The sequence below is a fragment of the Chaetura pelagica genome, unplaced genomic scaffold (assembly GCF_000747805.2).
Source record: "Chaetura pelagica isolate M959 unplaced genomic scaffold, ChaPel_1.0 scaffold242, whole genome shotgun sequence".
Lineage (NCBI taxonomy): Eukaryota > Metazoa > Chordata > Aves > Apodiformes > Apodidae > Chaetura > Chaetura pelagica.
In genome coordinates, this window is record NW_009952377.1 from 693,449 (window position 1) to 706,454 (window position 13,006).

Here is a 13,006-nt window from a genome sequence, read left to right on the forward strand (position 1 = left end):
CCCCCGGGGGAGCGAGCGATAGGGCCCTTCGTGCTTGAAGGAGAAGCCGAAAGAAGCGCGTTGTCGGCCCGGAGAGGAGCAGGGGGTAAAGCAGCCGGCGGGGAGAGCTGCGTCTGCTTTCCAGAAGGCTCTTGGGGACTCAGGTGGGAACATTCTCTGCTGACCCGGCCTCTGAGGTGACTTGTTCGTACAGTTGCAGCTTCCTGATCTGGACCCTCGGGTTTCGTCCAGGTTTTCTTGCTAGGGGAAGGAGCTTCCACCTTCAGGCTGCAGGTTGAGCTCTGGGCCGAATGGGGACAGTCTGGTACCAAACTGGCAGCTGGAACACAACATAAGGGCTGTGCTGGAAAGCTCTGCTTGGGCAGAGAGGAGAGCTGCCGAGTAAGTAACAGTGAGCAAGCCTGCAAATCCACAACCTATCCAGACTGATCTCTTGGTTTAATCAAGCATCCATATGCCGTCCTGCCATGTAGACTGTGAGGGAGTAACAGCCCACAAAGTCCTTAATGTGAGATCTTCTCTTTCTCTGGGGACATTCACCTGCAAAGTACGGCCTGGGAATCTGTGACCACAAAGTTATTCTTGATACAGCCAGATGCAACATGCAGTTGTGAAAGAGAGCTTCTCTTTCTCAACAGTCTTGCCAAAAGTACTCAGGGAAGAAGACGACAATGGTCAACATAGATGCCCAGTTGTGTGTACAATGGCACCAACTCTGTCCATGTAGCTGGGTCCTCTTAAGAAAGGAATGAGAACAACGAGGGGGAAGGTCACTAATTCAACCTCAGAAGCTCTGAATATTTGTCTCTTTTCACAGGATCAGAATGGTTTGGGTTGGAAGGTACCTTAATCTAGTTCAAAACCCCCTGCATGGGCAGTATGCTTAAAGCCCCATCCAACCTGGCCTTGGAAACTAAGACCTGGAAGTAGAAAATGGAGAATGTGGGCATCAATCCCACTACATGTCATGCTAAGCAAGCACTCTACCATTGGAGTGCTTCCCCTAGTGTTTTGGTGGTCACCACATCTGCAAATGCTGGTTATCTCCAGGAGATCCCTGATCTCAGATCCTGAGATGGACTTTTCAGTATCCCTGAAGTAGGGATACTTCAGAGACTGCTAATGTGGAAAAGAACATAGAGGAAACATCTGGATTAGAGTGCAGTTTTGCAGGTGAAGGAAGTGGGGAGGTGTGATGAATAAGGTGATGTTATAGGTATCTTACAGAAAAAGCTAGAGGCTGTACCTTACAGACTGGAACTCAGAGAGGTTAATTGTGGGAAGGGGGCAGAAAACAAAATTATCTGTGCTAAGTCTATTGGTGCCCAGCTCAGGTACTGGTTTTACTTCTAAGAGTCATGTTTGAAAGGTGTATGGTAGTTTCATTTTGAGGATCAGGTGTGAGATCAAGTCTAAGGAGGCTGAAGTTTTAAGGAAATCTGATGTCTTGAGGTCTGTTGTTACAAGATCTGTTATTACTGGCCAACTATAAAGCAAAACTAACAGAGTAACTGGCTAAAAAACAATGAGGCAGTGACTGAGGGCAGTAAGTGCTGACAAGCACAGTGCATAAGCTGAGAATGAGCTGCCACGCAAGTACCTTGAAGCAAAACTTGCAGCTTAAGTGCCTGAGTTACTCAGTAAGCCAAAGGAAGAACGTGCTTCCTGTATGAAAGTGGTAGGGATTTTTGGCTCCAGGTCATATGAACTTAATTGGTACCCTGTGCTGCAACCATTACATAAATTTTAACTCAATTTCAAGGTCAACATATATATTATGGGATGTTCCAAGCAATTTCTTCTGCTTCAAATTTCTATAACTTACTCTTCCATAAATTTTATGTACTCTCTCTGAGTTGCCAATCTCTCTCTTATACCGGGTGGCCCAAAACTTGGCACAGAATTCAAGACACGGCCTCACAAGTGCCAAGGAGAGGGGAGTAGTCATACTGTTAGTTTTCTGTTAGCTTTCTCTGCTGACTCATACTTGATTTGTCCATAAGAGCCCCAAGCCATTTTTGCACAGCTGCTACTTAACTTTTCAGTCTCCAGCCTGTACTGATTTATGCAGGGTTTTTTTCATCTGGGGTACAGGATTGTGCATTTGGCTTTGCTGAGTTTTAGGAGGTTCCTGAGAGCCCATTTCTCAGCCTGTTGAGGTCTTTCCTTCCATTTCAGGTTGGACCATTATTCTTCTTTTAGTTTGTCCCTAAAGATGAGCCAGCTCTCCTGGGCTCCTCTGCACTTCAGGACATCCTCCCAAAATATCTTGCTATCTTGCTGATTAAGCCGAAGTCAGCTCCCCTAAAGTCATAGTCTTCAGCCTGCTCCTCTTCACACCTGTTAGATGAAGGCCTGTTTGCAAAACATTTCCTATGTTGCCTTGCACCCAAATAGAGCACAGACCTGCCTGCTTGAAAGTTAGAAATATTTTGTAATACCTGTTTGCTTTCCTTAGTTGCAAGAGGACCAAGAACTAAAGATCACAGTGATTGTAGCCAACCACTCAGCATCAGACTCATGGTATCATATGCCTAATAAGGCTTGACTAATGTTTGATTAATGCTTAATTTTTAGTTAGTAACAGGTGGATTACTTTGTAGTCACAGCATAAATCAGTGCTTGTTTATTTGAGACTCACCAGTTTATTCGAGATCCCAGTCCCTGCTTCCCCAGTAATAACAAAGAGACTCAGGGGGGACCTTATCATTCTCTTCAACTACCTGAAGGGAGGTTGAAATCTGGTGGGGGTTGGGCTCTTCTCACAGGCAACTAGTGACAGGACAAGAGGGCATGGCCTGAAGCTGCACCAGGAGAGGTTTAGGTTGGTTATTAGGAAGCACTTCTTCATGGAGAGGGTGATTAGACATTGGAATGGACTGCCCAGGGAAGTGGTGGAGTCACCATCCCTGAGTGTGTTTAAGGAAAGACGCGGGTGCTGCAGGCACCTGATCTGCTTTTCTGTAAAGCCTGCTCATGGCTTTTACATGAGCTTTTGTTTACAGTGCAGACACAGAGTTCACAGTTAACAGGAAAAGGAAGGCAGGAGCTGGAATCTGAATCATGAAGGGATGGAGACCTTATCCTAGGGTGACTTTTAACGAGCACAAGGAGTGCAGTCACAAGAGGCTCTGCCTTGCTTAACCCGTGATCAGGTGTCTCAGGTTTATTTACACTAACCACCTCACTTTGGCAAAACTCTGATGTGCCCAGAATGGGAACTTAGTGAGACAAAGGCCTGTTCAAACAGTGGCACCGATGATGGTCCAAGTGAAAAGAATTGCCTTGGAGAAGGTACAGAAATGCTGCAGCTAATGACCAAAGGTGAGACTTCTCTCTGAGACTGAGATGTGTGGAGAATTTGTATTATCTTGGGAAAGAAAAACACTTGTGTGCAACCAGTAGTGAGATGTAAGTACCTCACTAATAAGAGCAAGTTCCAGTCATCCTGGAAGCTCTGGTGAACTTTTATTTATATTGGTTCACAATAGTCAAGGTTGATTGTCTAGCTACATCACCTGTCAAAAATAATGAAGCTCTCAAAAAAATCTCCATGTCTTTTTGGATCCATTTTCAAGGATCATGTCCTCCTACAGGTAATTCAGTAGCAAAAGGACGACTAGGGAGAAGTTGGCCCACTGCTGGATGGCAGGACACCTGGTGACCAAGGACATAGATAGAGCTGACCAGGCCACCTTTGCTTCAGTCCTTACTGGTAATATTTGCCTTCAGGAACTCCAGGCACCTGAGACCTATGGGAAGCTCTGGGCCAAGGAAGGTGTACTCTCACTGGAGAAGAATCATCAGGTTAGGGAACATTTAAATAAACCAGGCACTGATGAGTCCCTGGGACCTAACGGGCTGCACCCAGGAGTGCTGAGAGAACCAGCTGATGCCATATGAGGGCACTGCCCTCTCTGTAAAGTTATGGCAATTGGGGGAAGATTCCTTAGAAGTGCAAAAAAGTAAATGTCACTTCAAGAAAGGCAAGCAGGACAAGGAGAGCTAGATGCTGGTCAACTTCACCTTAGTGCCTGGAAAAGTGATGAAGCAATCAAACCTGGAGGCCATTTCCAGACATATGAAGGTCAAAAAGGCAGTTAGGAGCAGTTGCCAGAGGTGTATCATGCTTGATCAACCTGACAGCCTGTTGTGACCAGGTGACTGGCACAGTAGCGAGGGCAGAGCAGTGGATGGTGCTTGTCTTGGCTTTTGACATTGTCACCCATAACACTCTCATAGCCAAACTGATAATGCATGGGCTAGGAAAGTGGGCAGTGAGGTGGGCTGAAAACTGTTGAACTGCCAAGGTCAAAGGGTTGTGCTCAGCAGCATGATGATGAGCTGTAGTTTAGTCACTAGTTACGTGCACCTGGTGTCAGAAACAGCACCAGCCTCTTCGTGAATGAGCTGGGTGGGGGGACAAACTACACCCTCAGCAAACTGGGAGACAAAACTGGGAGGAGTGGTTGAGACATCAGACAGTTGTGCCACCTTTCAGAGAGACACAGGCTGAGCAAATGAATCAACAGAAGTCAAGAGGAGGTCAAGATGGAATTAAATTCTAAACCAGACTAGTAGCTCCTTAATGATACTGTAACTGGTCAGAAGAAAAGGTATTAAAAAAACTCCAGCCTATCTCAGGAGGTGAGCTCTTACAAGGTACAGTTTCACATGTAATGCTGACTCAGTCTAACACTTGGGAGCTCTCAGCTGGCTGGAACTTCAGGCAGGTAAAGTAAGCCTTGGATAGGTATTAGATGAATCCTATTTCCTGTGATTCCTCCTACTGCTTCATAGTCTGAACAAAATCCAGAGGACATGTCATAGCAAAATTCTCAAATCAAGACATTAGGTCTTGGACTGGAAAAAAAAACAACCAACATTCTACTTGAAATACTCCTTTATTATCTTGTAATTTATTTATTTTTTTTCCTGTGGACAGTCACATGCCAAATAATATGCCTCAGAGGTAGGATTCATCATCTGACTGAATTCAGCTATCTAAAAGATGGGCATCTAGTCTAAGCTAATTAGTTTAATAATTAGTAGATAATAAGTTAATAATTTATTAGCAACTTGAATATCCTTGGAGGAATAGTATAGGTCTAGCATTCACAGTGGCTGACCATGAGCTAAAAAAAATATATATATTTTGTTTGTTTTTTTAAAGTTCTGTGTTTGATCTGGTGACAGGGAATACTTAGGTCAGAGTTCTTGCAGTGCGATCAGTTCCTCTCAGCTTGCAGCCCCACCAGTGACAGGGCCACAAGGATGGGACACAGGTAAGATGCTGTTGCCTACAAATGCTGCAGTGGTTACCAAGCTGCAGAAACTTGCACACTGGCTTGTGCAAGTTTAACTCCCATTTCTTTGAGGGGTGAATGGGACCAAAACTTCTCTGTCAGAGCAGAGAGCCCTCTGAGTTAGTGGCACTGAGTTTTTTCCAGGTTAAAAGATGGTACTGGTGAATCCACAGGAATCATGCATCTGCCACAGCTGTCAAGTCTCAGATAAAGAATTCAGTAGTGCTAAAAGCACTAATGCAAATGCCAGGACAGATCCTGGTATGACATGAAATACAAGCAGAACTAGTAGGTGGACTACTCTACAAAAGGGATTGCTCAGCCCTGGGTTCTTCAGGCTCCAGGTTGTTAATCCTTCCTGTCTTCTCTTCAGTTCTGCCAGAAAGCTGAAGGGTTGGGCTCTCTGTGTTGCTGATCACCACTTTGAGAATGGGACAATCACATCTGAAAGCTGGCTGTGGGCAGGGCTGTGGGCATTTGGCCAAGAAACTATCCTGTCTCAACCTTGGAAGCGTAGCTCTAGGAAAACCCCTGACGACACAAAACGTGCAGATCCAGGTATGGCAAGTCTAGAGCAGCCCTCAAATTACTCAAGGAGAAATTGCTGCAGTTACCTTTCCTTCACCTGTGAGGTGTGAGTTGGCAACAGATCCTGCACCTGGTTCTCAAGAGTGCAGTCTGGCACTGGGCTGTAGGCACTGGCAAGGGTGCAGGCTCAGTGTGGCTTTAGGCAAAGTAAGAGAAGTAATTTGCCATCAAGAACTGAACTACAGCTGGAAGAGGGCAGGCAGGATACATGAGCACCAATGTGCAAGCATGAGTCCCAGGCCTCACAGAGACTGCAGGCAAGATAAACTACTGACACATTTAAAGGGCTTTAGAAAATGAAACAAAATTAAAAACAAAAAACATCCTGACATACAAGTAGGAAAAGGGAACAAATGCCAGGAAGAGTTAATAAAGGTCATGTGTGTCATCAGCCCCACTGAGGACACTGTGGGTGCTGTAACCAATGCACCAGCTTGTTGGCAGGAGGTGAAGGCCAGGGACAAAGCACTATGTACTGATGAGGTTCTCCATCCTTCAGTACTTTTGGGACAAGAAGAAAGTCTGAAAGAAATTTAGACGAACAGTCAAGGAGTAAAAACATCTGTGAAATGTAACAGAGCTTTTGAATAACAAGTCAGAAATACCTTTCTTACATTTTCTTACATTTTTCTTACTTGTCCTGTTGTCTAAGCTGCATTAGCAAACCTACTTGTATTGAGGTGGTTAAGAGTAGATGCTGCCCTCACAGGAATCAGTTTTCATTCACTGAGGTCTACAACACTGGTCCTCTTCTGCTGATCCCACCTTGCTGATTTACAGGATTGTCTCTTTACCTTCCCCATCCCCTGCCAAATGCTTCTTTGGTTCTGCAGCCTACCCAGACCATGTTTCTCCAAAGAGCTCCGGCTGCTGTGCATGATGAGCTCATCTTAAAGATGTTCTTCCTCCCTGTTTGGGGGAAATCGCAGGAACTCATTGAGAGGCATTGTTCCTTTTCTTCTATTAATCACACTGCTATTGCTTTATTTTTTTCCAATGTTGCATTTATTATGCTGTCTCAGTAGTTTCAGTTCATCAATTCTGCATCTTTCTCCAGACCTTACCTTTCTCTCAGAAACCTCCCTGTTTCTAACGTTTATGCACTGACAAATGTGGCACGTTTCAGTACTTGCCCTTACCCTTTCTACCTGAAACAACATGAGAAAGTGAGAAGCAGGAGTGGTGCATTGTCAGGTCTGGTGTTTCCCTTTCTCTTGCCTGGCCTTTCTGAGCCAGGCTTCTTTGCTGTGTCCAAGGAAATAAGATCCTTCTTAAGAACTACCACAAAAGCAATGTTGTTAAATTCAAGTTCCCTTCTACCTTTCTGAGAAGTGAGCCCTACCTAAAAGTTGGGTGAGGCAGAGATACCACACCAGTGCCAGATGACACAACCTGCATTCTTACCTGCTTACGATGTTCAACAGATCAGAGCCTTATGCAGCACCAAAGATGGCCTTAAAAGTGCAGTCAGGTATTCTGGGGAAGTTCATAATTCCTTACTTTGTTAAGGGTTAGAAAGAACCATCCTGCCCTTCAGAGGGTCCCTTGAAGTATTGTACTTTGAAAACTAACTGGTTTTTTTGTTTGGTTTTTGGTTTTTTTTCCTGGCTCGCAGTCTTATAAATTATGTTTGATTGGAACTGTTGGGCTACAGTCCTCAGTGTTGATGTGTCAGTTGGAATTACATCTTTCTATTGGTCTAGATTCCTGCAAACTGTAACATCCCTGTCTGAATCAAGAAAATTCCTGAATCAAGAAAATTCTCTTTTTCCTGACAGGAAACCACATTGCAACAACTCCTTTGTAGTGTAGGTCTACATCACTTCCCTTAGCCTGTAACTTTCTTTATAATACCTATGAGAGAACAAGACAACATCAAAGGTCATTTTTCTATAAATGACTGCTGGTGCTAACAGCCTCTCCAGCCCAAAAGTTCCTTTGTATTTCAGTTCCGTAAATCACTAATTTATAAAAATATAAATTATACAACATATCCCAGGCACTAAATAAAATAAGAGAACTGAAGACCATGTCCAGAACCTCAGGATACTAGGCAATTTCAGTCAGGTCTTCTGTCTTCATGTTACATAAATCAAACAGTGGTGCACATTCAGGAATTGCCTAGATAATACCTCTGATGTTTAGAGAGACTATAAAGAACAAAATTACATCACTTAAAAATGTTCTGCTGTAAACTACAGCCATTTTACTGCTGCTGCTTCTTACAGCAGGCAACGTGGCCCAAAGTCATAATCTCCCTATGTTTCAGAACAGTTCGTAGTAGCTTTTCATCCACGTCAGACAAAAACTACTTTAGGTTATAGTAAAACTAGGTATTTAAATTATTCTGACCTGGGAAAACTTCTATCAAAAGGTAGTCAGCTTGTTGCTGACACTACATCAAGTAGAAGGTAAATACAAGAATTATGTTATACCATACTAGAAGATCTAAATTATCATAACTGGATTTATAGTTGTCAAGCAACAGAAAAATACAGAGGAAAGTAAAGACTGTCTCAGTTCAAATAAATTGAAAAACAATAAACTGAAATACAGCAGCAATAAAATTAAGACCAAAACTTACATTTTAGTATGAACATTGAAACCATAGCATCACAAAGTTTTGAGTTGAACTTGCTCTCATGCATGTTCAGAGGAAGTCTGCAAGAAGTCCCTTCCCCTTCTGATTCTGGTCTGTGATACTAAAGTTCACAACATGCTATTACAAAACGCCAGTCTCTAGCAGTGTTTTGCTGTTTTCATATACTTCATCTGAAAGCATCTATTTAGCAAGAGTGAAAATCTTACTTCCAGAAGTATTTGTGTATTCTCTGGGAGTTCACAATATCATAGACTGTTGCTTCCTCATGTATATTCCTCAGCCCGTAGCACTGGCATCCTGTGGGGGTCATGTCTTGGCTTCAGGAACTATTCTCCTTTTAGGACTTGCTGTCAGCAGCAATCACGTTGGCTTTTTCCCCAGTGTATTTTCTGCCTCCTTATCTCCTACTTCATAAAAAAAACCCACAAAAGTATCTATTCCTTAGGGAACATGTACAACAGATCTACATCCTGCTGGTTTACTTCCCAACTCAATGGGTGACTGGGCAGGAGCAGTCTGCTTGCACAGGGTTATTATCCAGACCAAGTAAAACTACTTCCAGAGACAGAGTTAACATTTTAAACTTAGGAAAGCAGACGAACTCCCTATATCTGTATACAGACTGAAATCTCAGTGTAAGCTGTCTTAAGGAGTGTGGCAGGTGTACCCAACCTTCAGCATCACATGCTGATCCTCTTGGTAAAACGTGCAAAGGAACAGAGCCCTCAGAAGAGGCTATTTCATTTAAAACTTAAATAGTTCAGCAGTTCCAAGGACCAACATGGGTATCTGCAGAGCTATGGTCCAGAGAGGCTCTCCTATACCAAATCTGCATTTCAGTGATTAGGGGGGAAAAAAATCACAACCTGAAAATCTCAGTACTGGTTGCACACAAGTGTTTTCCTTTCCCAAGATGATACACATTCTCCACACATCTCAGTCTCAGAGAGAAGTCTCACCTTTGGTCATTAGCTGCAGCATTTCTGTACCTTCTCCAAGGCAATTCTTTTCACTTGGACCATCATCGGTGCCACTGTTTGAACAGGCCTTTGTCTCACTAAGTTCCCATTCTGGGCACATCAGAGTTTTGCCAAAGTGAGGTGGTTAGTGTAAATAAACCTGAGACACCTGATCACGGGTTAAGCAAGGCAGAGCCTCTTGTGACTGCACTCCTTGTGCTCGTTAAAAGTCACCCTAGGATAAGGTCTCCATCCCTTCATGATTCAGATTCCAGCTCCTGCCTTCCTTTTCCTGTTAACTGTGAACTCTGTGTCTGCACTGTAAACAAAAGCTCATGTAAAAGCCATGAGCAGGCTTTACAGAAAAGCAGATCAGGTGCCTGCAGTAGCACAACTACACTGGAAACAATCAACATTCCTAAACTAATTCTGTGCACTCACCTGTGCTTCTTGAAATTCTCCTCTTCTTGAGAGGACAGTCGTGTTTTCCTTGGAAATAAATCACTCTACAATGACATCCACATTCACCTGAACTTGTACACTCACACTCCTAGCAGAATTCACAGGCTGACATTCTGCAAGTGTCCACAGTCTCAGCAGGAGACCTGTAGGGTCCACCTTTCCATATCCCCAATAACACTTTTTAGGGAAGGAAACATGGAAATCCTAACCTTGTTTTGTGATGGGTGCTGAATTTCCACAAGGAAGGCCAATCTCCTTTTGAAATGGCTCAATTTCACAACTACAGGTATATTAAAGAACTCCTGTCTCCCTGTGGCGAATCTGAGTGACTATAATGTTCACGTTTGTTACTTACTTTCAAGAATTCTATTTTCTTTTCTCTTCCTATGTCTAAAAGTGCTCATTTTTACAGTAAGATTATATTGAAATAACTGTGAAGCAAGTGCTCTGAAGCACTTCAAAGAATCAGTTTGGGAACCAGAGAACATTTTCTTCATCTTTTGGCAACCTCTGTGTACATGGAGTAACAGCTGCCATAGTTAATACAAATATGAATTTAGGTCAACTGCAGTCCTTCCTTTAAAGACAACCATTTTATAATACCTCTTTCTCAAGTGCTTCAGACTATTAACCTTGAAGGGAGAAGTTCTGGAGCTCTTTGCCTTAAACTTCAGTCCACAATGCTGCTGAAACCTAAATCAAAAAATAAAATATAACTGCTGCTCTTTACATACTAGTGCTATATTTTCATCTGGCAATAAATAACATTTACAACCAAAGCTAACTTGTAAGATGTTCTGTTTCCTTCAAGAATCATCTATCATGTATCACATCTGGACACTTTATTATGTACCCAGGGCAAAACTGGGAGCTTTTAAGAATTCACGCACAATTCTCATTACTCAGATGACCAGTGGCAGGTTGTGGGTTATTGGTCTGTGAGGGAGTGAGCAAGATTTACTTCTCATCACAAGGAGGAGAGCAGAAACCTTTCAGTTTTATTAGGTCATGAGCCGTTATGGAGCACCTCCTGTGTACTGGAAGCTCTACAAGCAGCAGACCTTCCACAGGGAACGAGCAAGCACATCGGTAGCCCCTCACCAGATGGCAGCACGGGCACACTAACAGACCAGGACACGGTAGCCACAGAATTAAAAAGGAAAACACATTCTATTCTTCTCAACTCTCAATTTCAGTGTTATGTGGAAATACAATAAATTACATTATTACATAAATGTCTTTTGGTATTACTAAGTTACCATTTCCTACAGAAATCCCCATCTTTAATGGCAAAGATTTGACATTCTGCCTATTTCGTTTGCCCCTAAAGGTGTTTAAGTGCAACACTTGATTTGCATCCAGCACTCAGCTGAGAAATGCTGTTGTCTAAGCCACCTGAGGTAGGTTTACTTGAGGTAGGTTTAATAGAAAAATTCGATCTCACTATATAAAGTAAGATGTTTTATAATTCACAAGGATTAGTAAAATGGTCCTAAGGAAGTAATGCTTATAATAAGCCACTGAAATTGCCTGTTTACAGTTGTCTCAAGTTTAAGTACAGTTTAAATAATTTCTTAGTTTAAGCATCCCTTTGTTTTCCCAAAATCTGCCACTTGTTTATGGTGATCACTGATTCTGTCTGTTCCTCAGAGGATGACTGGATATTACACTATCTTCAAATCATTGAGTGAAACAGTGAAAAGTTTAACACATTTCTTCCATGTGCTGTTTTTGTATTCATGTATTTCATGAATGCAATCATATACCATTAATAACCACATTTAGATTTTATTAAGCATGACTGCACAACAGAAGAGACAAATACATTTTATTTCACTTAATGCGTTTTATTCTGAAACCACTGACCTCATTTTAAGGACTAAAGAGCTTATGGGTAAAAATAAGAGGAAAGGATGAAATAAAGGTGCCACAAATCAGTAATTCAAAAGCACTCTTCTGCCATACAGGAAAACAAAGAAAGTATTACACTTTGCTGTGAAAAATTAAACATTAAATGCTGTATGAAAAAAACCCTGTATCCCATACATGGAGCTGTATTTCAGATCAGAAAATAATCTAGATCATCAGATTTCTTTTGACCTCTAGTTTTTGGTTAAGAAAAACTCCAAAGACCTTTGTTGTATGGCTTTTTAAAAAACTAATGACAAAGAAAACAGGAAAATGCAACTTGCAGTTAAAGACAAAGATCACACCCATGGCTTATGAGCTTTTAAACAGAAAAGTATCAACTTTTGTTGCTTTGTCTTTCATGTACCTTCTGATAAACCTGCTCAGAAGTATTACTAAAATGAAAATTGCATCTTTTAAAGTCAGTTTGTTTCATGAATAAACTTATCTGCTCTAGGTAAGCAAACCTTAACTTTTTTTTTTTTTAAAAAAAAACACCTTTAACATATTCTAAACTGTATTTTAGTTATGCTTACACTAACTTTAAGGAACAGTCTAGCAAAACAAACATCCAAGGGTTATACAGAAGGCAAAAGTAATTTTTAGACTACTCATAATACCTCTTCCTCTGAAAGGCTTCTAAAAATACTTAAACATTCAACACAACAAGCTTATGTAGCTGATAAAGACCATTTTCTGATCTTTCATGCTGCTCTTCTGACTGGTCAATGATACGCTGAGAATCCACCTAACCAAAAGAAGCAAGATGAAAGTCAGAACGCATTCTTAATACTGTTTACCTATGTAACACATTTAACAAAGAGTTTTGACAGTTTCAAGTCACACATTTCAACCTCAGAGCCAATACTACAAAATCCTGTGTCTCATGGTTTGCCTGAGTCAGAATACTGTTCCACAAACAATCCCAAAGCCTTACAGATAGTGAGGAAAGTCCTGATCCAAGGCCTATACATTAACTTGTTACAACAAGCTAAATACAACTAAACAGGAAATTATCTTCTTAATGCCAAGGATAACTGAATTTGAAATATAATAGAAACATTATGGCTTAAAGCAGCGTATTGTGACACACTGGAGCCCCTCAGTGAACACCTACTTGAAATATGTGCCCTTGGTGCTCATCCACTGCTGTCAGCCCTTTAGCCCTTTCAAGGCTGCAC

At 42.0% G+C, this 13,006-nt stretch overlaps 2 protein-coding genes across 2 annotated transcripts in view; both read right to left on the bottom strand.

Annotated features, from left to right (window-relative positions):
• ASPG (asparaginase) overlaps positions 1 to 9,518 on the bottom strand; it is a 58,713-nt gene extending 49,195 nt beyond the window's left edge. The window contains exon 1 of the mRNA XM_010008163.1: positions 9,486 to 9,518. Within this exon, the coding sequence (XP_010006465.1) occupies positions 9,486 to 9,518 (33 nt within the window). The remainder of the gene's footprint in view (positions 1 to 9,485) is intronic.
• Positions 9,519 to 12,474: 2,956 nt separating this feature from the next.
• Positions 12,475 to 13,006, bottom strand: part of TDRD9 (tudor domain containing 9) — a 66,767-nt gene continuing 66,235 nt past the window's right edge. Inside the window, exon 36 of the mRNA XM_010008164.1 lies at positions 12,475 to 12,573. Within this exon, the coding sequence (XP_010006466.1) occupies positions 12,475 to 12,573 (99 nt within the window). The remainder of the gene's footprint in view (positions 12,574 to 13,006) is intronic.